The following is a 13,071-nucleotide window of genomic DNA, read 5'->3' on the forward strand; positions in this document are numbered from 1 at the left end:
ATATAAAGAATTCATATTATCATTAATTTGATAAAAATTTGATCCGCTTTTTTTATTTAGATTTAACGTTTTTTTTTCTTTTAGTAAACTTATTGTATTTTTTTACAATATACTAAAAAATCAAAAATTTTATCTCACATTTTCATAGATAAACTAATCTAAAAAAGCTCTTTTTTAAACTTTTTTGTCATAATAAACATTTTTTAGTTTTTTTTATTAAAGTATAAAACTGCACTTTAAAAATTATTCAAATAAAAGAAAAAACCATTTTTTCCAAAAAAATATAATATACTTTGTTGATTGTAAATTTTTTTTTATTTAATAGTTAAAAAATAAGTTATGAATTAAAATATTGTATTTTAAAAAAATAAACCAATTTATTCAAAATTTTACAAAATTTACTTATCCATTTTATTATCTTTTAATTAAAAAACACTTTTTTAAATAATAAAAATCTATTAATTTATTTAATTTATAAATTTTAATTTTTTTTTTTTCAAAAAAATAAATTTCAATATAATAATTTTCAATAATTTATTTTTTTAAGAGCGTGAATGTGATAATTCATGTTATTTCTGATGTCAAAATAATCTTAACTAAACTTTTTTGGTCAAAATTAACTTGAATATTATATGTATGATTCGTTAAGATATTACAACAAATTATTAAGTTAATTACAATCAAAATTTAAATAAAAATAAGTTTATTAATAACCGTAAATATTTTATATTAGACAATGTTTGACTATATACAAAATATTATTTCGAAATTAAATACAAATATAATTTTTATAAATGTTTAGTTTCATAATCTCAACATGTTAAATTAATATACAAATAAGAATTTAAAATTTTGTTAACTAACTAAAGTTAAATTTTTATTTAAAATATAAAATTTACAATAACTTTACTGTAACCACTACAATTATATTTAAATTATTATGGGAATTGTATAATATAAAGTAAATCGTGAAGTATAGTTTTTTAGAAATAAAGATTATAAAAAAAATAATGATAATTTTTATCATCTTTTATTAAATGTTTCCCCTAAAAGTTTACTATTGTAAGGTATTAAATACAACTTTAATAAAAAAATATAATTAATTAAAAAAATTAGTTTTTATTTTTTTCTATTTATGAATCTGGTAGATATCAACAATAAATTATAAAATTAGATTTTTATTACATTTTAACTATAGAATAAAAAAAAGATAAATATAATATTTTTTAAATTATAATAATTATATTATTTTTATTGCTACAAAAAATAATAGAATCGCCCCCGGGTGGGCTTGAACCACCAACCTTTCGGTTAACAGCCGAACGCGCTAACCGATTGCGCCACGGAGGCTATGCTTTGAAAAAAAATTTTTTTCAATTTTTCATACTTTCCTTCATTTTAACAATTATTAATAAAATAATATACAATTTAAAGTATTATTAAGAATAAATAAAATAACATTTAAAATATATTTATTACAGATGAAGTAAAAATAAATAATTTTATATATAAATATGTTTTTGAATAAAAAAATAATAAAAATTGAATTTTGCTTAGCAGTCATGTCCGAGCGGTTAAGGAGAGTGACTTGAAATCACTTGGGCTTTGCCCGCGTAGGTTCGAATCCTGCTGACTGCGAATCTTCTTTATTTTTTTTTTTATTATCGAAGAATAATTCAAACATTTAAATTTTATTTTTATTATCTTTTTTTTTATATAAAAATAAACTTAAATATATTGATAAACTTTAAAATAAATTGTAAAATTATTATAGAATATAATTTTTTAATAATATATTAATAAATTTTATATATTTTTAATTCATTTTGTTAAATCTTGTGATGAAAATTGCTTATAATAATTAAAAATTTGTAAGTCAAATTAATGACACTAATATTCGTATAATTAATTAAATATTTTATAATCTTAAAATGTACCTAACAATTAGTTTTTTTTATTGACACTACTAAAAAATGTTAAACATTATAATAACATAAATTTTTTAAACATTTTTAAAGTTTTTAAAAAAATTAATAATAATAAATAAAATAAATGTTATCGAAAGAAAGTTTTTAATTGTTTTTTAGATTAAAAAATATTATGATTATTATATTATTTGTGCATAATAAATTTGAAGAAATAAAAACGATTTTTATATTTTAAACTTTTACATTTAATAGGAAAATAATCAAAAGCAAAAAAAAGTAAATTTCTTGGCATTAAATTATATAAAAAAATATTTTAGAGATTAAAAATTGATGCAATTATATTTTAATGATATTTGCTTTATTTGAAAATTAAATTTTATCAGGAATATAAAAAAACAGCTTCAAATAAAAAATAATTGGTACTATTGGATTTTATGCTCTCCATTTTTTAATTTGTATATAACTTATTCAAAAATTAACTAAATTAAAAAATTTTTTAAAAAATAAATCCCCCTAAATGTTTCCAATAAAATTAAAAAACTTTTATTACTCATTTAAAAAGTCATTAAAGATAACAATGTCCCTTAAAATGGACTCAAATTGATTATCTTTATTTTTTTTCCTCCATAAAAATTCGTGCATGTATCCGTTCAACAAGCTTTTATGGGTTCCATTTTGCCTTTTGGACCTCTCCTTCAAGGATCTCCAGATCTTTTCAATGTTTTGAGTATGAGCATTTGTCAGTGGATCCACAAAATTATATTTATGGTTCACTTTTAAATGCTCATACCCAGAAGCACTTACTTGGGAGTATCCTCCCTACATATCAGAAATTATGAAGGTTTCTGGGTGAACCCTTCTTTTCAGCACCTTCATCAACGTTTCTGAAGTTCTATCTGCTACAGGCTCCACGAAACACTCCTTAGTTTCCCTGCAGATACCACCGAAGCACCACTGCTGCCCCAACATTTTTCCAGAATGATTCTTTCTCCTGGCAAGCAGGGTTTCATCCACTTCCACAGTAAACCTCTTTCTTCCTATCATATTTTCGTTCTTTTTCTCCATAAAAAGGCACACCTCTCTCAGAAGACTGTTTCAGTCCACAGTCGTGCAGGAACCGAACTCCAATTCCCTTTTCATTCTTTCCCCGGACGTTTCCTCATTTGCCCAATGATATAAATGGCATTTTGGTCCTCTGAAACCATGTTCCGACCCGCACTCCAACCTGTTTTCTGCAGTCTCTAAGAAAACATTTCCATCTGAACACTGTGCCAACAGAAAGCTTCATTTCATGGCTATTTTCGCATTCTTTTGTTTCAGGAATTAAACCACGTTTTTGAAGAAATTCTACAGCCTTTGCTTCATTTGGGATGGCTTTAATAAGTTGGGAAACATTCATTTTTTATTAATTTACTAAAAAAATAAAAAAAAATTAGTAAATTTTATCGAAAAAATGTTTAAAAAAAATAAAAAATGAATCTAATATCAAATACCTCTTGTTTCCCTTGTTCTTTTAGTTATTTATGCAAAAAATTAGTTAATTTAAGTTTTTATCAGTAAAAAAAAAAATTCTTTTTAACTCCTTTACCATCGTTATCAATTACCAATTTATTAATTTATATACAAAAAATTTTTTATTATCATTAAATTATATGAATTTAAAAAATGGAGAGCATAAAATCCAATAGTACCAAATAATTTATTAACATTTAAAAAAAATCAAAAAATGTTGCCGCCAGCAGGGGTCGAACCTGCGACCTTGGGCTTATTAGACCCACGCTCTAACCGACTGAGCTATGGCGGCTTAAAGGAAGGAAAAATTGTTTTATCAGCTGGAAATTAGAATATTTTTACCTTTTTTTGTTTTAATAACTATTTTTTTTAACTTGGATTAATTTACAAACTTTTATCATCATGTACTATAAACTTTTTCTATGTTTTAAAAAATTTATATTGCTAGCATCTTAAATTTTTAACAAATTGTTTTTTTATTATTATCTTTTTTAAATTTTTCTGTCAAAAATTATGTGTTATATTTTTTTTTATTATAAATCTTACTTTTTTAAACAATTTAAAATCTTTTCTTATCATCACTATAAAAAATAACTTATAAAAAACTTTCAATAATTATGTATATTATATATTAATGATTATTATTGTTGTTATATAAACATTAAAAAAAAATTTTTTAATAAATATAGCAATTAACAAGAATACAAACTATTTAAACTTTTTATTTAGTTAAAGTAAAAAATATGTTTTATTCAATATTTATCTTTATAAGAATTTTACAATTTGTGTTATTTATTTTTAAAGAATAATTAAAATTGTGACTATAAACAAATAACATGCAGTAATATTTACATACTAAGAATCACCCTAAGGCTAATTTGTCAAGTTAAACTTCAACTCCCTGTGACAAGATAGCGTATTTCTTTATAACTATTATCTATTTTAATTGTTAAGAATTGTATTATTATTATTATTTTATTATTCATTTCTAGTGTCTATCTTTAAAAGATCCATTTGTAACTTGTTTTATTTTAAGAGATAAAAATTTATTATTGTAATTTTCAAGTAGAAATTTTGCTAGTCCTATATTAAATTGTAAATAATAGTAAGTTGTCTTTTCTAAAATTCACCTCAATTAAATCTTTTAGAAGATAATTGACGCGTCATTTTTTTATTTATTTACCTTATTTAATTGTCTCTCTACCGTTGATTCTTGAAATAAAGAGATTTCTTTATAATCGGTGTGTTGTTCTGGACTTACCTAAAATCAGGACTAAAGGCCAATAAAATTATTTGAACTATGCTTTGTCAATTAATCAAAAATTTAATTTGTATTATTAAATATAAAATATATGGTTATAAATTTTTTCTGAGTTTAATTTATTTGTTTCGCGGAATCAGCCTCATTGGCTCAGGGGCAGAGCGTCTGTCTAGTAAACAGAAGGTCGCTGGTTCGATTCCAGCATGAGGCATCTCTCCTTTTTCAATTTTAGCCAAATTTTGTTTAATTTGATATCAGAATTACAAATAATATTTTTTTCTTAATGTTTAGTATTATTTTTAAAAAATGAGATGTTTAAAAATGTTAAGGTAATCTTATTTATACCAATAAATTAATTTTCAAATATTTAAGTGTAAAAATTTTAAATTTTTGAGTTTAAATGAAGTTAAAATAAATTGTATTAGTATTAATATTTATTAATTATTAAAATACCAAATATCCATTAATTAAATGTTTATTAAAAATTAAACGTAAATTTTTAAAGAAAATGTTCTAATATGTTTAAAATTTTATAATATTTTATATTATTTTTACCTTTTTTAATATAGTTGAAAAAAAAAGGCCGTCGAAAATCATTTTGAGTTTTAACGTTGGGGATATAGCTCAGGGGTAGAGCGCTCCCTTAGCATGGGAGAGGGCTGGGGTTCGATTCCCCATATCTCCATATCACTTTTTAAATTTTTTTATAACTTTTGTTATCTATAAAGTATAAATTATTTGATAAAATATAAAATGTTTAAATTAATGTTTATTTTAGTTATTTTCTTTTAATTTGACTAAAATAGATGTTTAATAGTTGTGAAAAATTTTAGAATGCTTTTGCCGTCAGTATCCAACCATAGCTCAGTTGGTAGAGCGGAGGACTGTAGATTTCTCTTGCTGATATCCTTAGGTCACTGGTTCAAATCCGGTTGGTTGGAAATTTTTAATTTTTTTTCTCTTTAATTATAATTAAAAAGTTTTTTTGTTAATTTTTAACTAGTAAAAGCAATATTCAACAATACATTTTATTTTAATAAAGAGCAATATTATATTAAGATACTCTTTTGAGTAGGAGATTAAGATAAAATTGTATGGCGTACCTTTTCGAAACCAAAAGATATATTATTACAATTTTTATTAAATCTTGACCAAATTACAATATTTAAGATAATTTAACGCTAGTGGCCACTAGGTATTCAGCACTAAATTTTTAGTTAAATAGTCAGACTGAAAAAAACTACTTTCTAGCTTAGTATTTATACTCAATTAGTGGCGCGTGTTTAATTATGGCTAACTAAGAATACAATGTATAACTCAAAATACTCATATAAAATTAAAGTACAAAATATAAAATTAATAAATCTCCTATTATATATCTCTAAAGGTTTTTTTATTATAAGTAAAAAATATTAATCAAAAAAATTCTAATTAGTTACTTTATAAGATTAAAATTATTATTTTTGTCATTTTTAAAAAAAAGTAAAATTTATATGGAAAGAATATTTTTTATCTCTTTTAATAAATATAAAAAATAATATTTGAAATTTCTTTTCCAATTGAAAATTTATAAAAAAAATTAAATCTTTAAACAAATTGCATTGTGTAAAAGAATAGTTTTCTGAAATTGAAAAATAGAAATTTATAATTATGATAACAATAATTATATTATTTTTACAAAAAAAAGCATTAGAATTATATTAAAATACTTTTTAGAAAAGTTAAATTGAAACAGATTTTAATATAATTAATATTAAAAACTTGTAAGTAACATCATATGTCTTTTAAAAAGTAAAATTTTTATTAAAATAGTGTTTATTTACTTTTTTTAAAATTATAACTGTTGATAATTAGATTTTTATAAAAATTGTTTAAAAATTTTGAGTATATCTTTTAAAAATGTTAAATCATATATATTTACAATTTAATATCTATTAAAAAAAAAGAATATAATTGTACATGTTAGTTCAAAAAAAATTAAGTTTAGTATTTAAATTATAATAATATTAGTAACATGTACAAATATAAATTAAGTTTTTAAATTAGAAAAAAAGGTTAAAGTTAGAAAAATGAAGGTAATAAACAAAAATTTTTTTTTCTTTTTATCTGAATTTTTTTACAGATACAATTTATCTTATATTGGCAGTTATAATACATTTGCCTCTTCTATATCCCATGTGGTCTAGTGGTTAGGATTCGTGGTTTTCACCCACGCGGCCCGGGTCCGATTCCCGGCATGGGAATATCTTTTATTAAATTTTAGAGTAAAAACAATATTTTATTTGAAAAATAAATATTTTTTAATATAAATTTACTTTTTTTAATGTTTATATATTGAAAATAAACATTCATGTTTCATATTAAGCATATATTTTATATAAAAAGTTAATTAACATTGAAAATAAAAAATTGTTTTTTTTAATAACCTAGCATATACTTTACATATTCAAAATTGCAAAATCATTAAAGATTAGTTATAGGTTTTTGTGTTACTTATAATTTTCTATGAAAGTTATAGACGATTCTTTGTTAATATTATGTTTATATTTTTAAAGTTTTAGTAAGATAAATTTTAAAAACATTTAGTAAATTCAGAAAAAAATACATTAATAAAAATACTTACTTATATGTGTTTTGAAATCTTACCTTTCTCTGATTTAGCATTGTTTTTTAACAAGTTTATTTTGAAAGAATCATAAATGTTTTTCATAAACTAATTCATTTGTGTCAGAGTCAAATTTACAGGATTGATTTTTTATGTAAAACAATTATACTTTATTTATGATGTATATTGTTTTGCCATATTTTGTAAATTTTTAATACATTTTTTTAATTATAATCTTTTCTTATAATCTTCATTTTTTATTTTATATATCTATATAATTATTAATAATAAACATTTATCTATTTTATTTTGTTATTAGTAAATATTTTACCATTCTTTTTATTATGTAAGAACTCTTATTTAATCTTGATTATTTTTATAAATTTAAATTAAAACTATTTTTAATAAATGTATATTATAGTTTACGATAAACTTTTTGATATTAATAAATTTTCTTTAAATATTTCTTGCAAAGCATTATTTTTTTNTTATACTCAATTAGTGGCGCGTGTTTAATTATGGCTAACTAAGAATACAATGTATAACTCAAAATACTCATATAAAATTAAAGTACAAAATATAAAATTAATAAATCTCCTATTATATATCTCTAAAGGTTTTTTTATTATAAGTAAAAAATATTAATCAAAAAAATTCTAATTAGTTACTTTATAAGATTAAAATTATTATTTTTGTCATTTTTAAAAAAAAGTAAAATTTATATGGAAAGAATATTTTTTATCTCTTTTAATAAATATAAAAAATAATATTTGAAATTTCTTTTCCAATTGAAAATTTATAAAAAAAATTAAATCTTTAAACAAATTGCATTGTGTAAAAGAATAGTTTTCTGAAATTGAAAAATAGAAATTTATAATTATGATAATAATAATTTTATTATTTTACAAAGAATAAAACTTTTAAATTATATTAAAATACTTTTTAGAAAAGTTAAATTGAAACAGATTTTAATATAATTAATAAAACAAACTTGTAAGTAACATCATTTGTCTTTTAAAAAATAAAATTCTTATTAAAATAGTGTTTATTTACTTTTTTAAAATTTAATACTGTTGACACTTAGATTTTTATAAAAATTGTTTAAAAATTTTGAGTATATTTTTTAAAAATGTTAAATCATATATATTTACGTTTTAATATCTATTAAAAAAGAAGAATATCATTGTACATGTTAGTTCAAAAAAAATTAAGTTTAGTATTTAAATTATAATAATATTAGTAACATGTACAAATATAAATTAAGTTTTTAAATTAGAAAAAAAGGTTAAAGTTAGAAAAATGAAGGTAATAAACAAAAATTTTTTTTTCTTTTTATCTGAATTTTTTTACAGATACAATTTATCTTATATTGGCAGTTATAATACATTTGCCTCTTCTATATCCCATGTGGTCTAGTGCACTGAGAGCGAATTGATGACGGTCAACAAAATATTTTTAAAAATCTAAAATTTTGCGTCATCTTTTCAAATAAATTTTTTTTTTAAATGAAAATTTGTATAATTTATTTTAATAACAGACAATTTTTATTATAAATTAACAATTTTTTTTATTAATAAAATTTTTTATTAAATAAAAGACTATTTATATAAATTAAAAATAAATAAATATAAAAAAAAAAAATTTAATTCGTAGCACTTGAAAGTATCAGCAACAAAGCAACTTTTTTGACCACAGTATAAGATGGGTTGATATGGTTGCAGCTTAAATTGTGAAGATACTTAATATGTCTATTTAAGGATTCACAACGTATTGTTGAAACTAATGATAAATTTTTGTATAACTTGGCAAAAACTGGATAATGAAGTAAAGAGTGTAATTTTAAAGTACACATAGTTCTTGGCATAAGCAAGAAAAAATTTCTAAAAAACCTGTCAATTATAACTTCCATCCTATTTATAATTTCATTATTAAGTTCAATTTTTCCATTAATAATTGAATAAATTGCCAAAATATCCTTAAGCAAATTAACTCCTAATTGATAAACAGATTCTGATACATTAGGAAATAATTCTTTTTTCGTCATGCAATGCAGCAAAGCACGTGCTAATGCAAGATTTTCAGATCCAGAAAGATGGAACTTGTGCTTACTGTCTGGTCTATCAATTTTTGTATATTTTTGAAAGAAACCATCAAAAATGACTGTACTTAAGCTTTGGGATCCTTTATCTAATTTATTAAAACGGCGAATTTCAAGTTCAATCGGATGCCAAAAAATTGGCAAAACATCATGATTTTCTTCACTTTCAGAAGTTAATTGAGGAAAAGAAAACTTTTGGCATAATGAATATATTAAATTTGGTATAATTCCTTCCAAAATATCATGGAATGAATCCGAATACTGATTTAAAGGAAACGGAATTATTGGATTTGGTGATTCTTGTCTTAAATGACTATTTGCAGCAGAACAAGTATTATATTCTAAATATGAATTTCCAGAAATTTTACAAGAACGGCAAACCATATTTGAAGTTGAAGAATATGCTTTATTTAATAAAAAAGCATCTTGTAAATAAGAATGATCTCCAATGAAAGCTTTAATTATTATATTTAAACAGAAACCATTATAATAAACTTTTGCTTTACGAATTTTTTCTAAAATTGTTTGAATTAAATATTGATATTTTGTTTCCTTTGAAATAGTACTAAGTGAAATACCTATCGTTTGAATATTTTTTAATTGTGAACTTTTTTTTGAAGCAATTAAATCATTTGGTAGGTTAACTTTATATGCCATATGAAATAAACTTCCAGAATAAATATGTGATCCAAGTGGATTATTTCCCTGTAAATCATCTCCATAAATTATTAATTCTACATTTTTTTTCGGTTTAGCCTTCATGTTACGTAAAATAATTGGTAAGCTTTTTTCTATCGGTATAAAATAAAACAAATTTTTATCTTCTTTTGTTTCCGAAGAATCAGTTTGTGTATCAAAAATTATTCTTTCATCAGGGTGAACAATTTTAAATGATTCAACAGTATTTTTAGCTTTTGTAATTATATCTTCAATTTCAATGCTTAGCAAAGCATCTTTTACAATTTTTGGTGTATTTACTATTAATAGTCTTCTTATCAACGTCAATATATTTTTGAAAAAAATTTCAGCACCTGGAGTTTCATTAAAATACGTAAAAATTTCATTTTTGTAAAAATTTATTAATTCATTTAAATCATTTATTTCACGTTTTGAATGTAATTCTCTTTCATAATATTTTAAATTTTCTTCTGCTTCATTATTTAATAAAATTTCTTCTATTTCATCTGTTTCATCAACTTCATCTTCAATATTTTGAATAATATTATTTTCAATTATAAAATCAGTATCCATTGCAATAGTATTTTGAAAATTTAAATTATTTCTATTTTTGTGAAATGTTCTAAAATGACCATATAATCCAGCTGGAGAAAATCCAGTACCCCATCTTTTGTATTCTTTTCCTAGTCTAAATAAATTTAAATTTTTTTACAATTATTAATAAAAAAAATAAAAATACCTTTCGTGATTTTTTTTTCTTTTTTCAATACACTCTTCATGATAACATTGAATTTTTTTATCTTTTATATTTTTATCCTTTCCATGGAAATTTTTTAGATGATCCAAAATTTCACAATGAAGAACTTTTGAATCCTCTGGATTTTCAAAATCAAAACATAAAGGACAATACAAGAAGTTCATAATAAATATTTAACTATAATTAAGATGTTTATTATAAAAATATAATTAATTAACAATTTAAATAACACGTTTTTATCATTATTTTACAATTTAAAAAATTATCATTAAAAACAATTTATTAATAATTTAAATATAATTTAAATAAAAAATTTTTTAAAAAAAGCTTCCACTAAAACAGATATTTACCAAAATTATTTATCTTTTACGTTAAAAATGTTATATTATAAAAGTAACAAAAGTTTGTTGTAAGAGAATAAACCATTGAAGAGAAAAAAAAACTTATTGTTTTACTTATATAACGTATACTTTATCAGTCTTTTTAGAAGGAATATCATATACTGCAATGATATAAACTTTTTTCATGATTAAAATAAATTTTTATAACATACAATCATTTATACATTAATTCTTTTGTTATTTGATATTTTTTTTGACTATTAATTTTAACTTTTTTAGAAAAATATTAGTTATTTTAAAAAATGAATATTTCAAAGAAAAGAACTCTTCAACCAACTGTAAATTTAATATTTTTTTAAAATTTATTTTATCTTTTTAGATCAGTGGACTTTTAAAAGAATCTATCAAACAAGACTATGAAAATAGAAATTTCACATTGATGCAAAAAAATGCTATGAAAGTAAGTTATATTTTTTATATACTTTAAATATTTTAGTACTTTGAAAAAAATGATAATGAATTGAATGAAAAACATAATAAAGTAATTACTTCTTTATCAATTGATGTCTGTCTTCAATTACCTGTTGAAATACGTAAAAAAAAGGGATTCTACAATGACTTTATCAATCATTTTTCAACAATATACAAAATTCAATCATTTTGTTTAAGCGAAAAAAAGTTAAAAGATGGTGTTAATGCAAGAATTGTACGAAAAAGAAAGAAATTTGGAAAAAATACAGAAAATAATGAAATTAATTGTTATCAGTGGGAGAATATGTCAATAAGTGATCTTGACATTTTTTTAAGTAATTCAAGTAATAGAAAACAATTTCTTGACCAATTGTACAATAAATTTGAAAAAATGTACAATATTAATTCAGAAATGGTGAAAAAGCAATTTTTTCAAATTTTCAATTTTTATCAAAAAAAAGCTGAAGAAAAAACAAAAAATAGTTTCAATGAACTAAATCCATTTGAAGTTTTGCTTACTTCATTGAATATTTCAGCAAGAGAATTGGATTCAAATGAAAAAATTTATGAACTTTCAGTTCTTAAAAAGGAAAAAAAATTTATATTGAATTTTGGTTTTTCAATATTATTAGAAAGTTGCGACATTTTTGAAGTATGTCAATTAGCAACTTTAATTTCATCTGTCACACCAGTTTTGCCACCAAAGTGTCTAAAACGTGTGATTTCTTTTTTTTGTTTCTCTTTCAATTGCCCAGTAGAAAATGTTCATGGAAATGGAAGAGTTTACAATAAGGCAGTTTGTGAGGAATGGGAAAAGATAAAAAATGATGTTATTAAAAATTAATTTTTAAAAAATTTTTGTATATTTATTTTTCTATTTTGTTAATTTTTTTTTGTAATAAACTTTATTTAAATTGTTTAATTAAATTTTTTTTTTAAGATATAAAAATAATTCTTACTATTTTTATAGAAATGTTTTATGTAAGTTCAGTAATTTTTTGTATTATCTATAAATAACATACAAAAAGAATAAAAAAGAATACCACAATCATTCAATGTTATTAAGAAATTTTCTATAAAAGTTATCAATGAAATGATTTTATTCATTGTTTGTAATCTTTTGATAACTATTGAATTTTTTAGTTTTAGGTAACAAATGTTATTATATAATATTACATTATATCAATTCTTTACTCTAAATTAATAGTGAATAAAAAATATTAAATGTAAGTTAATTTTCTAATTGTATTTTATTTTATTTATTAAGACCATTTAATTAATATTTTAAATCTAAATTCTTAATATTATAAAGTTTAATAGGTTAAATAAAATATTAAATATATATAAAAATTTTATTTATTGTTTAAGTACTAAGTACTAAGTATTAACTTTTTAGTATTTTTAATGCGTCGTTAGAGAA

General features: G+C 20.8%; 4 protein-coding genes across 4 annotated transcripts; 1 reads left to right on the top strand and 3 right to left on the bottom strand.

Moving 5' to 3' along the window:
* Positions 1-2,747: 2,747 nt before the first annotated feature.
* Positions 2,748-2,993, bottom strand: SRAE_0000048700 (Transposase, ISXO2-like domain-containing protein; the record flags this gene model as incomplete). The annotated part of the gene is made up of 1 exon (XM_024646383.1): positions 2,748-2,993. The coding sequence occupies one exon, from the start codon at positions 2,991-2,993 to the stop codon at positions 2,748-2,750; it is 246 nt and encodes an 81-aa protein (XP_024500570.1).
* Positions 2,994-3,087: 94 nt separating this feature from the next.
* Positions 3,088-3,327, bottom strand: SRAE_0000048800 (Hypothetical protein; the record flags this gene model as incomplete). Its single annotated transcript, XM_024646384.1, has 1 exon — positions 3,088-3,327. The coding sequence occupies one exon, from the start codon at positions 3,325-3,327 to the stop codon at positions 3,088-3,090; it is 240 nt and encodes a 79-aa protein (XP_024500571.1).
* Positions 3,328-8,948: 5,621 nt separating this feature from the next.
* On the bottom strand, positions 8,949-11,003 carry SRAE_0000048900 (Hypothetical protein; the record flags this gene model as incomplete). Its single annotated transcript, XM_024646385.1, has 2 exons — positions 8,949-10,770; positions 10,822-11,003. The coding sequence occupies 2 exons, from the start codon at positions 11,001-11,003 to the stop codon at positions 8,949-8,951; spliced, it is 2,004 nt and encodes a 667-aa protein (XP_024500572.1).
* Positions 11,004-11,482: 479 nt separating this feature from the next.
* On the top strand, positions 11,483-12,495 carry SRAE_0000049000 (Hypothetical protein; the record flags this gene model as incomplete). Its single annotated transcript, XM_024646387.1, has 3 exons — positions 11,483-11,518; positions 11,560-11,640; positions 11,677-12,495. 3 exons carry the CDS (start codon positions 11,483-11,485, stop codon positions 12,493-12,495), a joined length of 936 nt encoding a protein of 311 aa, XP_024500573.1.
* Between the last annotated feature and the right edge of the window lie 576 nt (positions 12,496-13,071).

This window comes from Strongyloides ratti, scaffold srae_scaffold0000003, assembly GCF_001040885.1.
Source record: "Strongyloides ratti genome assembly S_ratti_ED321, scaffold srae_scaffold0000003".
NCBI lineage: Eukaryota > Metazoa > Nematoda > Chromadorea > Rhabditida > Strongyloididae > Strongyloides > Strongyloides ratti.